The sequence below is a fragment of the Populus nigra genome, chromosome 1, assembly GCF_951802175.1.
Source record: "Populus nigra chromosome 1, ddPopNigr1.1, whole genome shotgun sequence".
Taxonomy (NCBI): Eukaryota; Viridiplantae; Streptophyta; class Magnoliopsida; order Malpighiales; family Salicaceae; genus Populus; species Populus nigra.
The window spans coordinates 7,016,790-7,038,284 of NC_084852.1; the positions used below are offsets into that span (position 1 = coordinate 7,016,790).

The following is a 21,495-nucleotide window of genomic DNA, read 5'->3' on the forward strand; positions in this document are numbered from 1 at the left end:
GATGGTTTTACCGATGGATTATTAAATATTAATATTTTTTAATTATTCAATCAGAGATTTCATGTTTGATATTTAATTTAAATTTTTAATTTAATAAATAAATTTTAGAAACCCTCCAAATATCACCAATGACCTTTCTCGGTGATTTGTCTAGAATAGTAATTAACAATGCAATTGAGAAGTGAACAGTTTCAGAGCTTTTTAGAAAAGATCGACGAAATTAATCTATCAATAATACCCTTTGTAGTTGACATAATAAATAGTGTCAGAGAGAAGTGAATAATTTATCAAAGAGTTTACAAATGGATAATTGTGTCGGTATAAATGACATGTTTTTGTACTGTTTTACTTTGTTTTAATTTCTTTTTTTCCCACTATAATTTTCTTGGTATATACTAAGAAAATATTTTCATCGGTATTTACGAATAAATATAGCAAGAGAATATTATATTGATAAAATTTATTGTAATTTATCGATAAAAATATTTTATTAATATTTTTTTATTTATTAATTTTCTGATAATATTTCACTCGGTGAGACAGAGGGAGCTTCATCTCATAAAATTCTGGTTGTTATCAATTGTTATGCCCATGGTTATATTAACAAAACAACGGCGGAATTTGAAAATGGCAGGCGCCTGAAATTAGATATCATGAATGCATTTTGTACAAGGAGAGTTTGGTAAGATACTAGAATTGGATATGACATTGAATGGATCAATGGATCAATTGTTTTGTTTTCTGTTTTTGATTTATGTTCTTCGACATATTTTGTTCAACAGTTAGCAATTAATTACCCTTTTAAAATGCATTTTTCATTTTATCTATATTTTGTGAGATTGGAAAATTTAATAAAAAATGAATAACATTGTAAGGAAAAAAAAAACAATTACATTGTCATGAAAAACCACAAAAAAACTGAAGGGGTATTTTGAAGTTTGGTAATAATTGTTTTTTTAAAGTGTGTTTTACAAATAAATATATCAAAATAATATTTGTTTTTATTTTTTAAAAAAATATTTTTCACATCAAAATAATTTGAAAAAGCTAAAAAAATGATTTAAAATAAAAATATAAAAAATTATTTTTTCTTAAAATATTTTTAAAATACAAAAACAAACAATTATAAATTACCATCAATCCAGTATAAGATAGCGATTGTGATCTTATGTTTTGTCCGAATTGCAGCCAACACTAATATTTTTTGTCAAGAATTGAGAAGCCTTCTGGGCCACGAAAAGCCACCAGACAACCCATGCAATGTTTTTTATTTGTCTATAAACCGTTGACGATGAAAAACCTTCGGCTGACTCAAATAAATTCCTTTTCTTCTACGCTACACTAAATTCCTTTCGTAGCTGTGCATGCCACATTCTCTCTCCCTTCATCACTGCTTCTCTAACTCCTTCTGAGTTCTGATTAAGTCAGATCATCGTTTGAAGATCTTGTTGGTCCAGGTAAGCTCCATTTTTTCTTTTCTCCAAGATTACATGTCATCTAGAATTCGTGCAAGTTACTCTTTTTACCCTGATATTGCTCAGGAGTTCTTGACTTGATCAGATCAGAGTTCAGGACATAGTTTCTTGCTCATTGTGTTCTTACGAGCTACAGTAAAGCGTGAATTAAAATTCTGAAAAAAAAAAACTAAAAGTATCTTATTGAGCTTTACAAACAATTTATTGGTGTCATTAATCTAGTGTGTGATTCAAACAGACTGCGTGCTTGAGGGACTAACATATGGGATGGGACCTTCTTGTAACTCTTTGATTTTGTGTGTCGCTGCTCAGGACCTAATTATTGGCATATTCTCATCTAGTTTTTGGCTAATAGTTGATCTTACCCTTTCTGGTGGTTCTCGATTTCCTTGTGTTTATCTTGGAAAATGTTCATCTAGTTTCTGTATGTATGTATGACTTCTTGGTATGGCCTTGTATAGAATACTTTGCTTCCTTTTACTGATTCTTTTTGGCTCTGAACTTCACTTAATTCTTTCTTTCTCTCAAAGCAGGACAGGAGGTCTCCTGGTTGTCGACCAGCTTGGCACTGGTTCCTTCTTCTGTGTGCTAATCAAAATCCTTGAAGACAATATAATGGACCAAGTATGTTTTCCTTTCACTTTTGCTTAATTTTGTTAGTGAGAGGACCAAAATTGTAAGTTTAGTAAAATAGAAGCTCTTTTTTAAAAATTTAGCATTAAAATCTTGTCCAATTTTATTTGGGTCCTTTTAGTTTGAAAAATATATGATTTAGTCCAAGACTTTATTATATTTACATTTCAATCCCTACGTCTGAGAGAAAAGAAAAAACATCTCATGTTAAATGATGAAATAGAGAAAAGGTTATTGGTTGGTCATATTTTAATAGCAAAAAAGATTTATCTCAGTATCGACTAGTTCTATTTAACGAGATGAGTTTTATTGAAATCTTTTTAAATTTTTATATTGTTTTAAAAAGTGTATCAAGGTTGATTATGTGTTTTTGAATTGTTTTGTATTTTTTAGTTGATAGATTAATCTTTTGATATTTTAAAGATATATATTAAATGTTTTTAAATAAAAATGGATTGAATAACGGTTTTCAAGATCAGAAAAAATAGTTAGTTTATCTATACACCTTTTTTTTATTAAAAAGAAATACTTTATTTACTAAAAACCCACCTATGGACCTATGGTATTGTAAAATTCTTAGCAAGATCCACCTATTAAGTATATATATAGTTAGTTTATCTACATCTATTTTTATTTTAAAAAAAAAATACATTATGAAGGACCATGGAAATGTCAGTCCTCTTCTTATAGTGTATTGTGGATTGGAATAGTTTTTTTAATTTTTTTTTGTTCTTTATTTGTTTTACTACGATCATTGAATTATTTTTTTAATTTTATCTTTTCATGTTTTATTGATTGATGATTGGGTTTGATGTTTTTTTTGTGTTTCTTTTTTACTGGTTATGGCAGCGTCTAAAAAACATCTCAACATTGTGTTGGCTCGTTATTTTAAAGAAAAAAAAATGATGTCGTTGTTTGTGAAAAAATAACGTGAAATGATAGCCCTTTATTTTAGAAAAAACAAATTCTCATTCGGTGCTTTGTTTTTTTTTAATTCTCTCATCTTTTTCTTTTTTAATTTCATCCTTCTACATCACATTGATTGATTATTTAGCCTGATGATTTGTTTCGTATTGGTTTTTGTCAGTTTATAACGGTTTTTTTAAAAAATATTCCAACATTGGGTTTGTTCTCATATTGTAAAAATAATTCAGTTTTATTGTTTATAAAAAATAAAAGATGAGGGGACCAAAATTGAAAGTTTAGTAAAATAGCAACTCTTTTTTGAAAATTTAGCCTTAAGATTTTGTCTTGTTTTTGTCCTTTTAGTTTGGAAATTATTTCAAGACTTTATTCACATTTCAATCATTAAATTTGATAGAGAAGACAAAATGTCACATGGTAAATAATGAAATGTCACATGGTAAATAATGAAATATAAAAAAAGTTGTTGGTTTGGCCATTTTTCAATAACAAAAAAGGTCGATCTCAATGTTGATCAATTTTATTCATTGCGAGGAGTCTCATTGAAGTCTTTTTAAACCTTTATATTTTCTAAAAAAATATATATATTATGATTTTGTGTTTTTGGATTTTTTGGCATTTTTGAATTGATAGGTTGGTTTTTTTTAGATTTTGACGGTTTTTATTAAGTGTTTTTAAGTAAAAATAGATTGAATAATAGATTTTTAAGGTCAGAAAAACACCCCTTAATTTTTCGGCCACCTATCTAGTGAGCAAATTCTTGGCATTAGACAACTCTTCATTTGTTTTTTTTTTAAAAAAAAACTAGGTGTACTACATTTTATCCGTCCAATTTGAAAACTAAAATTGGCTAAAACGTGCTAGGCCGGAAGGCTATTCTCATATTGCATCATTTAAAAAAAAAATAAGTAGATCACATGTCGTCTACTCAAGACTATTTAAAAAAAAAAAAATAGAATTAACGATGCATAGTCCACTATAACAAATTTTGATCCCCATTGATGACCAAAAAATCAAGGTTCAAGATTTTGGACCCCTAAAATCCTATTTTCAACATGTTTTTACCTAAAAATATAACAAAACAAATCCTAGAAATCTCAATAATCTTATTTCAAACTCAAAACACCTTCTAATTAGTCTAAAATCCAAAATCAATCCGAACAAAAAAAAACTTTCTAGATTTTGATTTATTTTTTCTAGCATTATTAAAGGCTAAAATCACCTATATCAAACTCTTCTCTTGAAAATAAACCCAATAAAGCCAATATCAGGTTTTTTTAATGTGATTGATCAAAAGAGCACTAATACCGGACCAATATTAAAAATTAAGGGACTACAATGAAATTTAATCAAAATTACATGGACCAAATAATGAAAATTGAAGGATCAAAATGAAAAATATGAAAAATAAAACTCCAAAATAAACTTTAACTAAAACTACAAGGATCAAATAAATAGAAAGTGACAATTTTATGGACTACAATGTACTTTAACTGTTCATTCTGTTTTATTATATTAGGAGTAAAGATTAAGAATAAGATATTGTGCGATTCAGCAACTACATACCATGAACTAAAATCATATTACATTAAATTAATTTAGTTTAATGAATCCAATACATGTTCTTAACTTCTGTTTTTCGTGAGAACTGTTATCACTATAAGCATTTTTCCCCGTAAAGACATCCTAATTGAAATAATTGTCGTACGATTTTATATAGTCTGATTTAGTTGTTCTTTTTTAGTTTACTAATTTGGATTTTAAATGGAATTTAATTAATAAAAAAATATGAAAAGAAAATCTAAATGAAACTCTTTTATTTACAAATCAATTCCTATTAAAATTAACTTTGAAAATAATATTTTATAAACACACATCTCTTTTTTTTTCTTTTAAAAACCATGTCTCATCAAAAACAACTTAAAGATAGATATAACAACTTATAACTGCACGCGAGAATAAATATAATGCTCAGCCCAGGTGTAGTTGAAATACATCCGACTATACATTTTACTAGTATGTTAGTCTGCGTTTCGTAATAAGTTAATATTATTTTTTAAAAAAATATTAAAAAATACTAAAAATATCTTAGAGCCATGTCAAACCCAATAATTTTGGATCTGATAGTCATGTCAGACCCACACACCTGGGTTTAGCGATCTTATCAAGCCCAAGCAATTATTTGGGTTTAGCAAACATGTCTGGTTTAAGTTTATTTGGGTCTAAAAACATTTAATAATAATAACAGCAACAGCAGCAGCAGCAGCAACAACAACAATAATAATAATAAGAAAAGGAATAATAATAATAATAAATAAATAAATGTAACAACAACAACAATAATCATACTAACAATAACAATAACAATAATAATAAAAAAATATATAACAATCATACTAATAATAATAGTAATAAGCACAACAACATTAATAAAAACAACAACCATGCCGAACCTAATCGTATCGGGTTTAACAAACAATGTTAGACCCAAGGTGCTTGGGTCTGGTATCCATGACTGACCCAAATAAAGTTGGGTCAAGCATGTTGCCAAACCCAACTAAACTTTGAGTTAGACATGGTTGTTGGACACAAGTTACTTGGGTGTGGTAAGATGTCTAACCTAAGTTTAGTTAGATTTGACAACATCCCAAATCCAAGGTGTTTAGATGTGACATTCATGCCTAACCCAAGTTTAGTTGGGTTTAACAACATGCTAGACTCACGTTACTTAAGTCTGATAAACTTGTCTGACTCAAATTTACTTCAGTAATCATAACAACAACAACAACAACAATAAAAATAAAAATAATAAGGATAACAACAACAACAACAACAACAACAACCATGTTATACCCAATCACTTTAGGTCTGGTAAATTAGACTACACTCAAGATACTTGGATTTGATAATATGTTGCTAGACCCAACTAAACTTTGGATTTGACAATATCTCAAACCCAAGGTGCTTGGATCTGACATCTATACCTGATTCAAGTTTAGTTGAGTTTGTCAAAATGTCAGACTCATATTATTTGAGTCTGGTAAACATATTTTTTTAATGGTATGGTCATCACTCATTAGCTAGGGAAGAAAAAGAAAGCCAAAGAAACTTATCGTGAAAAGATAAGATACAAAATTAAAAGTGAAACTACTATTATAATTTATAATGAAATATCTTTTAAACTGATCTTAAAAAGTAAATAGACAAATCATTATTTGACCAAGCAAATATTTGAGAGGCAGGAGACCTTCCAGCACTTAGTTTTCAAGCACTTTTTGGCCTATTAGCTAACCTTATCTCTACAGCAGCTAACCTTATCGCCACATCTGCTGTGTAGAACAATGCTCAGGGCATATGAAAGAACTCTAAGAGTTGGGGGAAAGAAAAACTACATCGCCATACTGTGATTTTTTTGGCTTTAGTCAATGGCGATGGATCCTAAAGTATGTGTTGACTTATTTCAAAGTTACTAGTTTCTATAGCTTCCTCACTTGATACCTATAAATGGTACGAGGAGCAAGAAATTAACAGAAAACTGTGTTGCCAAACACGAAGAAGAAGTTGGATTTGTAAACTAGAAACATCCACAAGAGTAAATTAAAAGAAAAATAGTCAAGATTGTTAATTTAATTTATTTTCATAAACAAATTAAAATATTATAATTGAATTGAATTATATGATTTAACATTTTATTTAAACATAAGAATTATAAGTTATTAATTGAATTTAAATTTACTTATAAATTAAATTCAATTTAGTATATAATTTTGTTTCAAACAAGTTGATTGTGTTAGTGCATGTATAATATTTGTTTTTTATGTTTCAAGGTTTAGAAGATTTTAAAGTGGATTTGTACGCTAATTAATATTAAGTTTATTTATTCGATGATCTTAAAAGTATACTTTCCTCATTAATTTAGTATATTCAAAAAAATAAATCATTTAAATATTAATTCCATAAAACAATATGAAATAAAAAGCAAATCTCCTTGATCAGTACCCTAGCTTTTAATTTGGGGTTGGTGCATGTATATTATATACATTTCTCAACAAAAATATATATTTTTATTAAATAAAACACGTAATATAATTTTCATTAAAATATTTACAAATATTTTACATAAAACAATCCACTGGGTATTAATCTAATAGATTATATCAACCTTTTTTTTTCAATTTTTTATTAACTAAAATTTAAATCATAATATTAAAGTAATTTTCAAATAAAAGGATATTTTGATACCAAGTGTCTATTTGAGAGCGTAGTAAAGATTTATTTTCAAAATATTTTTTACTTGGAAATGCATCAAAATAATTATTATTTTTTAAAATTATTTTTTACATTAACACATCGAAACGATCTGAAAATACTAAAAAATATTTAATTTGAAGCAAAAAAAATCAAAATTTGATCAAAAGTCAATTCAACCGCATCCCTAAACTAGGCCTAAATAAAAAATATGTGGAACATAAAGAGTGTTTTAAAATTATTTTCTTAATCAAGGAGGGAGTTAGTGAAATTATGAGGCTCTCCAAAACAACTTGATTGTTCCAAAAACAACTCGGTTAACCAGTAAAAAAAATATGAAGATGAGATTGAAAAAAAAAACTAATAGAAAATAATCTCTTGACCTAACTTCTTGTCTAACCCAAGTTAAAAATTAAATCATATAAGAGTTTTCTGATATGACCCAATCAACTTAACCAATCCAAAAACAATCTAATTGGCTTTTTTAAAAAAATACGAGGTTGAAAATAAGATAAAAAACATTGAAAAAATATATTCAACCTAATTCTTTATTTAACCTAGATTTTAAATTAAATCAATTGCGAATTCTACCGTGACTTCAAATTGAAAGTGTAACGGTTGACATGTTCATAATCAAAGCAGTAGAGCTGATTTAACCAATTTCCAAAACTTAAGTGATTACACGGTAAATTTAGCTCCTCCCATGAAAACGGGTTTGTACAGTGCTTCGTCCAACTTCACTATGTTGCTCTTAAATTCTCTCGCTCTTTGTAAATGCCCTCAATATTTATTTCTTGCGTGGATTTGGTTTGTTTGTTTACCATCATACATTCTATCTTTCTGTTGGGATTATTCTTTCGCATTTTTTCCCTTCTCTACTTTAAGCCAAGGTTTTGAGATTTTAAGTTTCATATAAAAAATAATTTTTTTAAATTATTGAAATATTATATTTAATCTTAACTGGTGTATAAGTTAATATATATATCAAATAAAAAAGTAATTAGACATATTATATCAAAATGATTTTTTTTTCTAAAGCAATGTTACAAGAAACTAGGAACTAATAATAGATTAATCAATAACATGAATAATAGCTTGCAACTAGTTTCGTGCTCATGACGTCCTAGCAAGGTTTTTTTTTTTTTAAAAAATAATATATTACTCACAATCTCATGCTTACAAAGTAACCATATGAAACCCAATATGAGTAAAAGCAAATTCATAAGATGAAAATGTAAGATACATTGTTTTTTTTTTATTTGTTAACTCTTCATCAATGTCACTAAACCTAGTTTATTAAATCAATCTTAAAATCTTTTGACTTGATTTTCTACATGTCACGAGATTCAAATTAATTATATGAAAGTTATTTTAATTTAACAAAAGTATATTTAACAAGGCTAAAAATAATTTGAATAACTAATAAAAATATAAATTGATTTTTTAAAAAAATCAATATAATATATTTTCTTGTTTTGATATAGAGATGGAGGCTAAACAAATCACCTCTAGATATCCACGGATAAACACAAAAATCATGAATCGGGTAACGAGCATGATAATAATATGCAAGCCAAGGCGGTCATCTATCAATCGAGAAATTCAAGACTCGATTGAAGGCTTCTTATACAACCAGGAAAAACGAAGTTACAAAAAACATAACTGGCATGTGGAGACCATGCCCTAGCATGTTGGAGGACCTGTTGCATTGTGTTGGCGCGTGCGGCGTCCACTAGCTTCCGAAATCAGTCTTTCTTGGTGTCTCTACACAGTAGACGATCACAATCTCTTGAGTTTAAATCTCTCAATTAAAAAAAAAAGAAATGAAAAACCCAAAGAATATTGTGTAAAATCAAGCCCAAGTTAAAATGTCAGTTTTTTTTACCTCTTAAAAACTTACAAACTTACAGAGACCTTATCAAAACAAAACCATCAACACCAATTTTGAATGGAATAAATATGGAAGGATTAAATATAAAAAAAGAAAGTTCAAGAAAAAAAGAGAGGCATGCTTAAATAATATGAAGCTACAGTGAATTGCAAACCTAAGATGAATCATAAACATGATCATTGTTATATATATAAAATTACATTCCAATTATGAAATTGACGTTAATAATCAGGAAAAAAAATATTTTACCCTAATATAAATTAAATTACTATAATAAACTACTCTAACCTTCCTTTAAATGAAACATCTTTTAAGCATAAATTATTTAAAGAAAAAATTTGAAGTTATGACCTCTTTTGTAAAAGCGCTCACTGCTACTAGCCCAAAAAGTTATGGGCAAATTATAACATATACTAGAAAATATCAATGTGTCTTTTATTATTTATCTAAACATAAATTACTATAGATTAAAATAGTATAATGATGGAATTGTTTTTAGCAATGAAACTTGCTGAGCATACAGTTGGGGCTAGGATTATTTTTTTCATAGGATACATTTGATATTAGAAGAATGATTGAGAACAAAATGATCTGTCTTGAATTTTTGAGCTATAGTATAGATACTGATTTGTCCTTCAGGGAGCAAATTTTTAACATTTGGATTGGAAGCTTCTTTTATCTTTTTTTTTTAAAACAATAGAGATATCATTAATCATGTTCTTGAGGGGGAAAATATGCATGTGTTGAGGGGCTTCATTGCTTTTTTCTTTTATTGAAATAGTTCAAATATAAAATAATCATTGGATTTCAACAAAATAAAATTGCATGTAGAGGTGTTTTCGTTGTTTCCAAATGCTTGTCAGACCCAAAGCACGCAGGTCTGACAACGTTTGCAAACCCAAGTACCTTAGGTCTGGTATGTGGGTCTGGATTGGTTCCAGCAATTGGGTCTTGCGACCATGTCATATCCAGGACATTTGGGCCTGGCAACCACACCACACCTAAACACCTTGGCCAGACCTAATAACCTGGATTTGACGATCAAGCTAAACCCATGGCATCTAGATCTGACAACCATGCCAAACTCACAGTAATTGAGTCTGGCAACCATGTCAGACCCAAGACGATTGAATTTGACGACCAGACCTAATCGTCTAAGCCGCGGGTCTGATAAATATGTCAAACCCAAAATGCCTAGACTTGATGATTATCCAAGTTTACATTAACATGGGTCTGCCACTTCCCACTGCCATTAAAATAAATATTTATATTGTTTGTTAATTGCCCGCAGCAAACCGCGAAGCCATAACATACTATTTGATAGTTATTTGTTTTTATGTGTATGTTTGTGAGCCGACAGCAGCCAGTGAAAAAGAATGAAGAGAGGCTGTTGAGACAATGAGACAGTAGGCGGAAGAGAGAGGGGGGCGGGGGCGGCTAGCTTCTCTGTTTTTTTTTTTGCCCCCTAATTTAAAAACATCAGTCATTGTTTTCCTTTCACTAATGCTGATTTGGTGTCTGTAGGAGCGCCCACAAAAGAAGAGGGTTAAACATACCGATCCATTTTGGGATCATGTTGAGAAGACAAATGATGGTGGTCCTTTCAAGTGCAAATTTTGCAAATCTATATTTGCTGCGTCTACTTCAATCTCAAGGTTCAAATATCATTTGTCAGGAGAAAGTGGGAAAGGAGTTGGTATTTGTGGAAGAGTACCCGTTGATGTTAAAGAAGCAGCCTACCAAGCAACGCACAAAAAACAAAATGCCATCCCACCAATTGATCATACAGTTCCTAATGTAGAAGCTCAAAGAATAGAGCAAGAAGGGAGGGATCTCCTAGATATGACAATGGAAGATTGGACAGAGAGTACGAGATGGGAAGAGTTGATGGTTATTGACGAAGCTGGTGGATCGAGAGGTTCTCAAGGGCAAGGAGGATATCCTTCAGACATACTAGATACAGAAAATTTGACACAGAGCAGAACCGTGGAAGGGATTGCACTTATTGACCAAGTTAGAGTTTATGAAGAGCAAGGGACAGAAGTTTCAGATGGTGGAATGGAGAATTTGACAGACAACTTCACCAGAGGTGTGTCGATAGTTACTGCCGAAAGTAGAGTTTCTGAAGGGCTTGATGCACATAAAGCTAAAGGAGAAGCATTGCTGACAACAAAGCTGGTAGGTCAGGCTTCTGACAGAAATAAGGAGACGATCTGGTCTAGCTTAATGAAGGATGACGTCTTAAGTGTTGGCATATATGGGATGGGCGGTGTCGGAAAAACATCACTGGTGACGCATATCCATAATCAGCTGCTACAAAGACCAAGTTCTTTCAATTATGTGTTTTGGGTTACCGTATCACAAAATTTCACCATCAGTAAATTGCAGTATCTTATTGCCAAAGCTATTAATTTAGACCTTTCAAATGAAGAGGATGAGAAGAAAAGAGCTGCAAAGTTGTCTAAAGCATTAGTTGCCAAGGGAAAATCTGTTCTCATTCTAGATGATTTATGGAATCATTTTCTGCTAGAAATGGTGGGCATACCTGTTGCAGTTAACGCGTGCAAGTTGATTCTCACAAGTCGATCGTTAGAAGTTTGTCGGCGGATGGGTTGCCAAAACAGCATCAAGGTAGAGCTTCTTACTAAAGAAGAAGCTTGGACTTTGTTCGTGGAGAAACTTGGGCATTATGATAAACTTTCTCCTGAAGTCGCAGCCATAGCAAAATCTGTTGCAGCAGAATGCGCTTGTCTACCACTTGGGATTATAGCAATGGCAGGAAGCATGAGGGAAGTGGATGACTTGCATGAATGGAGGAATGCATTGGCAGAATTGAAACGATCAGAAGTTGGGGTAGAAGACATGGAACCTGAGGTATTCCATATTTTGAGATTTAGTTACATGCACTTGAATGACTCAGCATTGCAACAGTGTCTCTTATACTGCGCATTTTTTCCAGAGGATTTCATCGTAGATAGAGAGGACTTGATAGGTTATTTGATCGATGAGGGAATAATTCAACCAATGAAGAGCAGGCAGGCAGAATATGATAGAGGTCAGGCTATGCTTAACAAACTTGAAAATGCTTGCTTACTGGAAAGTTATATAAGCAAAGAAGACTACAGATGTTTCAAGATGCATGACTTGATTCGAGATATGGCTCTTCAGAAACTAAGGGAGAAATCACCAATCATGGTTGAAGTTGGGGAGCAACTAAAAGAATTACCAGATGAGGATGAGTGGAAAGTGGATGTCATGAGAGTTTCGTTGATGCAAAATCACCTCAAGGGAATTCCCTCTGGCTGTGCACCTATGTGTCCCAAGCTTTCAACGTTGTTTTTATCCTTAAATTTCAAGCTAGAAATGATTGCGGATTCCTTTTTCAAACATTTGCAAGGGCTCAAGGTTCTTAATCTATCATGCACCGCTATCCGGGAATTGCCAAGTTCCTTCTCCGACTTAGTGAATCTCACTGCTTTATATCTCAGAAGGTGTCACAATCTAAGATATATACCATCACTAGCAAAGCTTAGGGAGTTGAGGAAATTGGATCTCCGCTATAATGCACTTGAAGAACTGCCTCAAGGGATGGAAATGCTGTCCAATCTCAGGTATCCCCTTTTTTTTTCCCTTCTCTTTACCCTCTTTTTGACTGTGAAATACTTCGATCAAAATTCATTGATCTGAAATAGCAAACAGATATCATACAGGATAGAATGACTGACACCATTTGGACCATCTGCTATACCATCTCAGGTATCTTAATCTTTTTGGAAATAGTCTTAAGGAGATGCCTGCTGGTATATTACCTAAGCTCTCACAGCTACAATTCCTTAACGTGAACCGGGCGTCCGGCATTTTCAAGACAGTACGAGTAGAGGAAGTAGCATGCTTGAAGAGGATGGAAACTTTGAGATACCAATTCTGTGATCTTGTTGATTTCAAGAAGTACCTCAAATCTCCAGAAGTGAGGCAAGCTCTGACCACATACTTCTTCACAATAGGACAACTAGGTGTGGATCGAGTAATGGATTCTTTACTTTATATGACACCAGAGGAAGTCTTTTATAAAGAAGTTTTGGTTCATGATTGCCAAATCGGTGAAAAAGGAAGGTTTCTTGAGCTCCCAGAAGATGTTTCATCTTTCTCAATCGGAAGATGTCACGACGCAAGGAGCTTATGCGATGTTTCTCCATTTAAACATGCAACTTCACTGAAGTCCTTGGGGATGTGGAATGTGATGGGATAGAGTGCTTGGCATCGATGTCAGAATCCTCCACGGATATTTTTGAAAGCCTCGAATCGCTATACCTTAAAACTTTGAAGAACTTTTGTGTCTTCATTACAAGAGAAGGAGCTGCCCCACCATCATGGCAATCTAATGGTACCTTCTCTCATCTTAAAAAATTGAGAATAGGTGAATGTCCGAGTATGAAAAATCTGCTCTCCCTTGACTTGTTGCCAAATCTCACAAACTTGGAAGTGATTAAAGTTGATGACTGTGACCAAATGGAGGAGATAATAGCAGTAGAGGATGAAGAAGAAGGCATGATGGTTGAAGATAGCAGCTGCCAAAAATTTTAAAAATAAATTAAAGTGTCCAAAAGGAAGTATGGATAAAATCCGAAAAACGCTGCGAATCAAAATCTTAAATGGATAAAGGGCCTGTTGAGGCCCAGTTTTAATATCCAAAAGACCCACAACTACTTTCATTGCACGTGTTAAAAAAGTTCGAGTTCAGCCCTGTTCCCCTGACCCGTTTCGAAACTCACACTTTTATTTATTTATTTATTATTTTATGATTACCCTTTTGTCCTTTATTTATTTGTTAGGTAAGAACTCAAATAAGTCTTAGCTACTATAGTGGGATTCTTTACGTATATTCTTTTCGTTTATATATATATATATATATATATATATATATATATATATATATATATATATATATATATATTGAATTCTATAATCCATTTTTGTTAATTTAATTTCAAATTACATGTTTATGCATAGAAAATGATGTTGGTTTGTAGTAAGGTTGAAAAATATGTGAAGACAAACACTTAATTGAAAACTTTAGGAACTAAATATTGATAAGCAATTTTTGGAGACTAAATTGAGCTGTAGCAATATTGATAAGCAATTTTTGGAGACCCACAACTAAATATGAATTTTTTTAATATAACCTTAAGGTTGGTTAATATCATTTTTGTTTTAAAAGTTTTATAAACAAGATATGAAAACTTGTTTGTTTTTGTTTTTGTTTTTTTAAATAATAATATTGGCAAGTAAAACTTTTAAAAATAATAAAAAAAAGGTTTTTAAAACTAGTTTTTTCATACTAGGAAGGCTAGGTTTGAGAGTCAGGAAATGATAATAGACTAGTCACATAACCCGTGCGATGCCGTGGGTTAGTTTTTTTTATATAAAAAATACAAAAAAAAACTAAGATCTAAAAGTGTTAGGTCTTTTTGCAAAGCTATATCCAAGAATCTTGGGTCTGGTTATAATACCTGACCTAAAAGTAATATTTATAATAATAATAATAATAATAATAATAATAAACTTGTATGACCCAGTAGGTCTAGGCCTAGCTCTAATACCAGACCCAATAGCCTTGGATGTGGATCTGGCTGCAAGATCATGTCATTGAAGTATGATAATTAAATAAATTAATTAAAAAAAAAACCAATAGAAAGAAAAAAACTAATGAAGAAAAAGAAAAAAAATCTGAATTAACTGGGTTAACCAGTCAAACCTTGGATTCATGTCGTGAAAGTTTGATAACTAAATAAAAAAAAAAATTTGACAGGTTACCACATAATTAACCGGGCTAACCCGTCAAACCAGGTTACCTGTCAAACCCGGGATCCGTGTCATGAAAGTCTGATAACTAAATAGAAAAAAAATTAAACATTAACAACCTAAACTAAACGAAAAAAATTAATTAAAAATAATAAAAAACAAAAACAAACAAAAGACATAAGCCTGTTACTAATGAGAAAAAAGAAAAAAAATCTGAATCAACTGAGTTAACCCGTCAAACCTGGAATTCGTGTCATGAAAGTTTGATAACTAAATAGAAAAAAAAATCGATGGGTCAAACGAAAAAAAATTAACAAACTAAACTAAACGAAAAAAAATGATTAAAAAGGAAAAAAACAAAAAAACAATTCAGGTTAACTCGTTAAACCAGGTTAACCCTTCAAACCCGAGATCCGTGTCATGAAAGTATGATAACTAAATAAATTTTTTTTTTCACATTAACAAACTAAATTAATAAAAAAAAATTCATTAAAAGAAATAGAAAAAAATGTGAACATTAACAACCTAAACTAAACAAAACAAATTAATTAAAAAAAAACAAAAACAAACAAAAGACATAAGCATATTACCAATGAGGAAAAAGAAAAAAAAATCTGAATTAACTGAGTTAACTCGTCAAACCTGGGATTCGCGTTATGAAAGTTTGATAATTAAATAGAAAAAAAAATCGATGGGTCAAACGAAAAAAATTGATTAAAAAGGGAAAAAACAAAAAAAAATTCAGGTTAACTTGTCAAACCCGAGATCCATGTAATAAAAATATGATAACTAAATAAAAAATAGTTTTTATATTAACAAACTAAATTAAACAAAAAAAAATTATTAAAGGAAAAAAAATACAAAGAAAAAAGAAAAAAAACCCATAAGCGAAACAAAAAAACAAAAAAAGAAAACAAAAATGAAAAAAAAAAGAAAAAATCAAGTGTTTCACTGTGCACTGTGTGCACAGTGATACATTATATGTAATAAAAAAAATATATGCTGCTACAGTAAAAAGACCCACATGTTTTAGAGTATTCTATAATGATGCCTAGGGTACTAACCATCAACTAGTTCAAGGCCCTTGAAATATAGGTCAAGACCTAGTTTGAGGACTTGGGGTTTGGGTTGATATTTTGTTCGAGGCACCAAAAATTCATGCAAAGACCTAGTTTCGGGTGTTCAGGGTTTGTGTCAAGATTTAGTGTGAGACATTTGTGATTTAGTTTGGGACTCGGTTTGTGATTCTTGGGGTTCATTCTCGAATAAAGTTCGGGGAGCTTTGAGATGCCGTGTAGTCTTTTTACATTATTGATATCTCAAAACTAACTACATGCTGCAATAGACTGTATAACCATTTCTCACTCAATTGCATCGACTTGCAGTTCTTATTGTCGGGCTCTATATCTGATCTGGTATGCCTTACTACATTATTACTTTGGAGGTGTTAACAAATGAGATGTGTACCACCATCAACAAAGCTTAAGGCGTTGAAAAAGTTGTAAAATTGCTTGAAAGCATGAAATCCTTGTCCATTCTCAGGTATCTTGACTTGGATTAAAAGAGTTATCAACTAGTTTATTACCTCATCTCTTACTTCTGTAAGTTTTGAAATTTCATTTCATCAGAAACTCTCTAATAATTAATTAAAGGAGAGGAAGTAACATGTTTGAAGAGGTTAGAAACTTTGGAATGCAGCTTTCATTGACTTCAACAAGCACCATAATTTTTGGGAAGAGATGCAGCTATCGAGCGTTTACAATTTTATAGTAGGACCTGCGGTTCCTTCACTTTCAAGAATACACAAGACCATCTAGGATAGGCCTAAGATTTGCCGTCCTGATCACTGATCACTTGGCTCCCGATATAGAGTACGAGACAAGGTCAATAAGATATACAAGTCCAAAGTTCTAATAGGTCATGAAGCTTCTTTGAGCATCTAGGAAGCATCTAGGAATCAAGTTAGGTGAAAAAAACAACGTTAGTAGCAGCAACCATTCTGCTGTTTGCAACACCTAAATCAGTCAAAGCATATAAAAGGAAATACGTTCACCTGTATTTCCCTTGAAGAAGTTAACGCAGTAGACTATCTGAAGCTAAAGAGGATACCGATCTCTCTTTCCGTACCATGTATTCAAAAAATCAAAGTCAAAGCATATAAAAGAAAATAGGGAGAATTAGTGGAATGGCGTTATTGAATGCTCTTGTAGATACAAAAGGAAGCCGACAATAACTGGCACACCTGCTATGTACAACTCCAATCTTCTATCTAAACCAATCGACCGGCTAGATCCAATTGTTATTAATCGATCCATTGTTTTATACAAAAAAATATAATTTATAAAGTTTTTCTTTCAAATATGTTTTATGAATCAATATATATATATATTTTGTTAAACTTGTTGACTAAAAAATAGATTCCAATTAAAATCTCAAAAAGTAATTGTTTACATAGCAATGAGTGATTCTAAGTAGTTAGATGCGAGTCTGTCATAACTAAATAAAAATTTATTCCAAAGAGATTACATGGATGACATAGCAGATGTATTTATGGACCAATGAGATAAGTTTAGGCTTAAAAGAAGGTTTGGTCATGCCAAACCAGAATAACAACTCAAAAGGACAATAATTTTTGACCTGACCATTAAATCGTGCTTAAAAAGTTATTTTCATGTGACCAATAATCAAATGGCATTCTAGGTTGCTATTTGCCATGAACTTTAAATTTTGATTTACCATGATCTTTCTTTCAATCCATTATTCAAATACAGACATTAACTTGAACTATCTCTATGTTAAAGGAATGAGTTAAGAATAATTAGGAGGCTTAACCTATTGGTTAACCAATCTTCTCTATATATATGTGTAGAGCAATATACAATAGTAATGGTGGAGGTTACAACACAAGAGTATGACTACAATATTTCCTATATAGTATACCTATAATATTTCTTATATAGATACATTCTATAATAGAATGAATTGGTAAAGATATATTTTGATTTTATTTATCATTTTAAATTTTTAAGTTAAAATAATTTTTTTAATATGCTATTAGAGTTCAAAACCTTACTACCTTTAATTTTTTGTGATTAATTTTCTTTTAAACACTACCAAAAATTCACCTAAAACCAATAGAATTATCGATGGAATAATTCTGTCGATAAATTGCGGTGATCATTACTGATGGATACTATTCCATCGGTAATTCAGTCAGTATATACCGACGGACTAATGCTGTCGGTATATACCGACTGAATTACAGACATAATATATAGAATAAAAAAAAACAGTGCGATGACGTGAAAGTTTTTACGGGTGATTTTACCGACAGAATGACCGAGGGATTCAAACCGGGATCTCCGTACAGTGACATGACCAATTCACTATCAGAATTACGGACGGAATCACCGAAACAAGGAGTCCGTCGGTGATTCCATCGGCAAAAGTTAATATATCACCACTCCGTCGACCATCTCCTCCCCTATTTCTCCTTATTCTTCCTCATCCCAACTCTCCCCTCCCAAACTGCAAACAACCACCGCCCCTAAAAATATCCTCCTTTTCTCAACACAAATCATCTTTCTTTAACTTTTGTGGTCACAACATCCGTGTTTTGATTTATTATGGATTTTATTATTTTTTGTAAGTAAATTTATCTTTTTTAATTTTAACATTTAAATGTCAAATTTATTATTTTTTATTGTTTTTTTTAGTATATGTATTTTGTTAGTGTATGTACATGTTTTATTGTTATTTATCAAACAAACTTGTAGTATGAATGTATAATTTTGTACTTGTTATGGTTTGTTTTAAATTTTGTAAAATTATATTTTTTTTTTAAATTGTTGAAACTTTGTTGAATTATCGAATTAGATGTGTTGTGATGAAATAATTAATAGCTTGTTTAATAGGTCTGTTTTAATTTTTATCAATGCCATTGCGGAGTTATAATTTCCGTAAATTTATATGTATAAATTTGTTTGGACGTTGATAATTGATAATGAATATTTATGAGAAGTTTTAATTAGTTTGTTTGATAATCTTGAGGTGAACCAATATTTTTGCAAATTTATTTACTTAACATAATTAGTTAATATATGTTATCATCATAATTTTATAGAGGTTCGATAGAAGTCATGGATGATTATTCATGGATGTATCGAGATTCACCCCAAGGATTGTAGAGGATGAATTATTGTAATGGGGTTCAGGGTTTTATTAATTTCACAACATCTATTCCCATAAATGTTATTGGAAGTGGTATTAGGTGTCCATGCAGGAAGTGTAAAAATAAAAAGTATATGCATCCAGATGTTGTAATGATGCATCTTCTACACAAAGGGTTTATGGAAGATTACCTGTATTGGTATGCACACGGAGAACTATTTGTTCGTAATGAGAGCATGGTGGAAAAGATGGTTGGATCAACTTCTAGTGCTAGCAACGTGTATGGAGTTGCAAATGACAACAGTAATCCTTATAGGAATATGATTATGGATGCAATGAGAATGAATCAAGGTAATGCCAGTCAATATTCAATCGTAGAAGAAGAACCTAATGCAGATGCAACAAGGTTTTTTGATATGTTGAAAGATTCTGACGAACTATTATGGGATGACTGCACGAACCGCAATAAATTATCGGCCGTAGCACAGGTGTTCACCATCAAGTCAGATCACGGGCTGAGTGAGGCCGGTTATGTTAAAATTATTGAATGGATGAGAAGCATTTTACCTGAAGGGAACAAGCTGAAAGAGAACTTCTATGCTGCAAAGTCCATGATGAAACCTCTTGATTTAGGATACTAGAAATTAAATTGACATGTGCCCTAACTTCTGCATGTTATACTACCTTAAAAATGCTGAGCTGGCCGAGTGCATGACATGTGGGCATTCCCGTTACAAACCCATAATTGACAGGGGAAAGACTCTCGTGGCATATAAAAAACTTAGATACTTCTCAATCACACCTAAACTACAGAGGTTATTCATGTCATCAAGGACTGCTGAGCACATAACACAGCACCAATCATATGATGCGGTTGATGAAGTGATGGTGCATCCTTCTAACGGCGAAGCATGGAAACACTTTAACAGTATGCATCCTCACTTTTCAGTTGAATCAAGGAACGTGCGTCTTGGGTTATGTACACACAGATTCAACCCATTCAGGTCATTTACTGCTCCTTATTCTTGTTGGCCGGTCATACTCATGATTTATAACTTGCCACTGAGGAGGTGTATGAGGTCGGAGTTCATGTTTTTATCTACTGTCATACCCGGTCCGAGCAGTCCAGGCTGGAATATAGATGTTTGTCTTCGATTTTTGATTGATGAGTTGACGTAGTTGTGGTCCTTCTGAGCTTTGACTTATAATATATCGAGGAAACAAAATTTTGTTATGAGGGCGGCTTTGATGTGAACTATCAATGATTTTCTAGCTTATAGAATGGTTTCTGGTTGGAGTACGCATGTAAAACTAGCATGTCCATAATGCATGGAAAACAACAAGGCATTCACGCTAACAAACAGAGGTAAAGCTTCTTTTTTTTACTGCCACCGTCGTTTCTTGCCAACGAATCACAGGTACAGAAAGAACAGAAATGATTTCTTTGTTGGCAAAGTTGAAAATGATGTTGCATCCTCGCGTCTTTCTGGTGAAGAATTGCATAATGTTGTATTAGAGTACGATGCCATTGTATTTGGTTTCCAATCATGTAAGCAGAAGTTTCCTAGTTTTGGTTTGATCCATAATTGGGTAAAGCGAAGTATTTTTTGGGAGCTTCCTTATTGGATGACCAATCTCCTCCGTCATAACCTTGACGCCATGCACATAGAAAAGAACGTGTTTGAGAACATTTTCAACACCGTCATGGATGTGAAGAGGAAGATAAAGGACAACATCAAGGCTAGATCAGGTATAGCTTTGTTCTATAATCGTAAAAAAATAAAGTTGGTTTTTGATGGGTCACGTGTCGCAAAACCAAGAGCAAGTTTCGTGTTAGAGAAAAATGCACAACTACTAGTCTACAAATGGCTTAAGAGTCTGCGTTTTCTCGATGGACATGCCTCGAACATATCAAGGTTGGTTAATAAAGAGGAATGCATATTGTATGGAATGAAGAGTCATGACTGCCACGTGTTTATGCAAACATTCATTCCATCAGCTTATCGTGATTGTTGCCAAAAGGGATATGGGATGCAATCACGGAGATTAGTCATTTCTTTAGAGATATATGCTCTAGTAAGTTGAATGTTGATCACATTGAGAGGCTTGAAATAAATATCGTCGAGACAATATGCAAACTTGAAATGATATTCCCTTTATCATTTTTTGACTCAATGGTATCTACCCATACATTTATCATTTGAGGCAAAAGTTGGAGGACCTGTCCAGTATAGATGGATGTATCCATTCAAATGGTTAGATATTACAGTTGCAATGCAATTCATATATAAAAGTATTTTCATTGTTTTTCTTAATTAAAAATATTTGATTAATTCCATGCAAGTACTTGTT

At 31.7% G+C, this 21,495-nt stretch overlaps 1 protein-coding gene across 1 annotated transcript; it reads left to right on the forward strand.

Moving 5' to 3' along the window:
* The first annotated feature begins 1,323 nt into the window (after nucleotides 1-1,323).
* LOC133687825 (probable disease resistance protein At4g27220) lies at nucleotides 1,324-13,984 on the forward strand. Its single transcript, XM_062107157.1, has 4 exons — nucleotides 1,324-1,457; nucleotides 2,009-2,099; nucleotides 10,696-12,782; nucleotides 12,928-13,984. The coding sequence occupies exons 2-4, from the start codon at nucleotides 2,091-2,093 to the stop codon at nucleotides 13,418-13,420; spliced, it is 2,589 nt and encodes an 862-aa protein (XP_061963141.1). The 5' UTR covers nucleotides 1,324-1,457; nucleotides 2,009-2,090; the 3' UTR covers nucleotides 13,421-13,984.
* The last annotated feature ends 7,511 nt before the right edge of the window (nucleotides 13,985-21,495 follow it).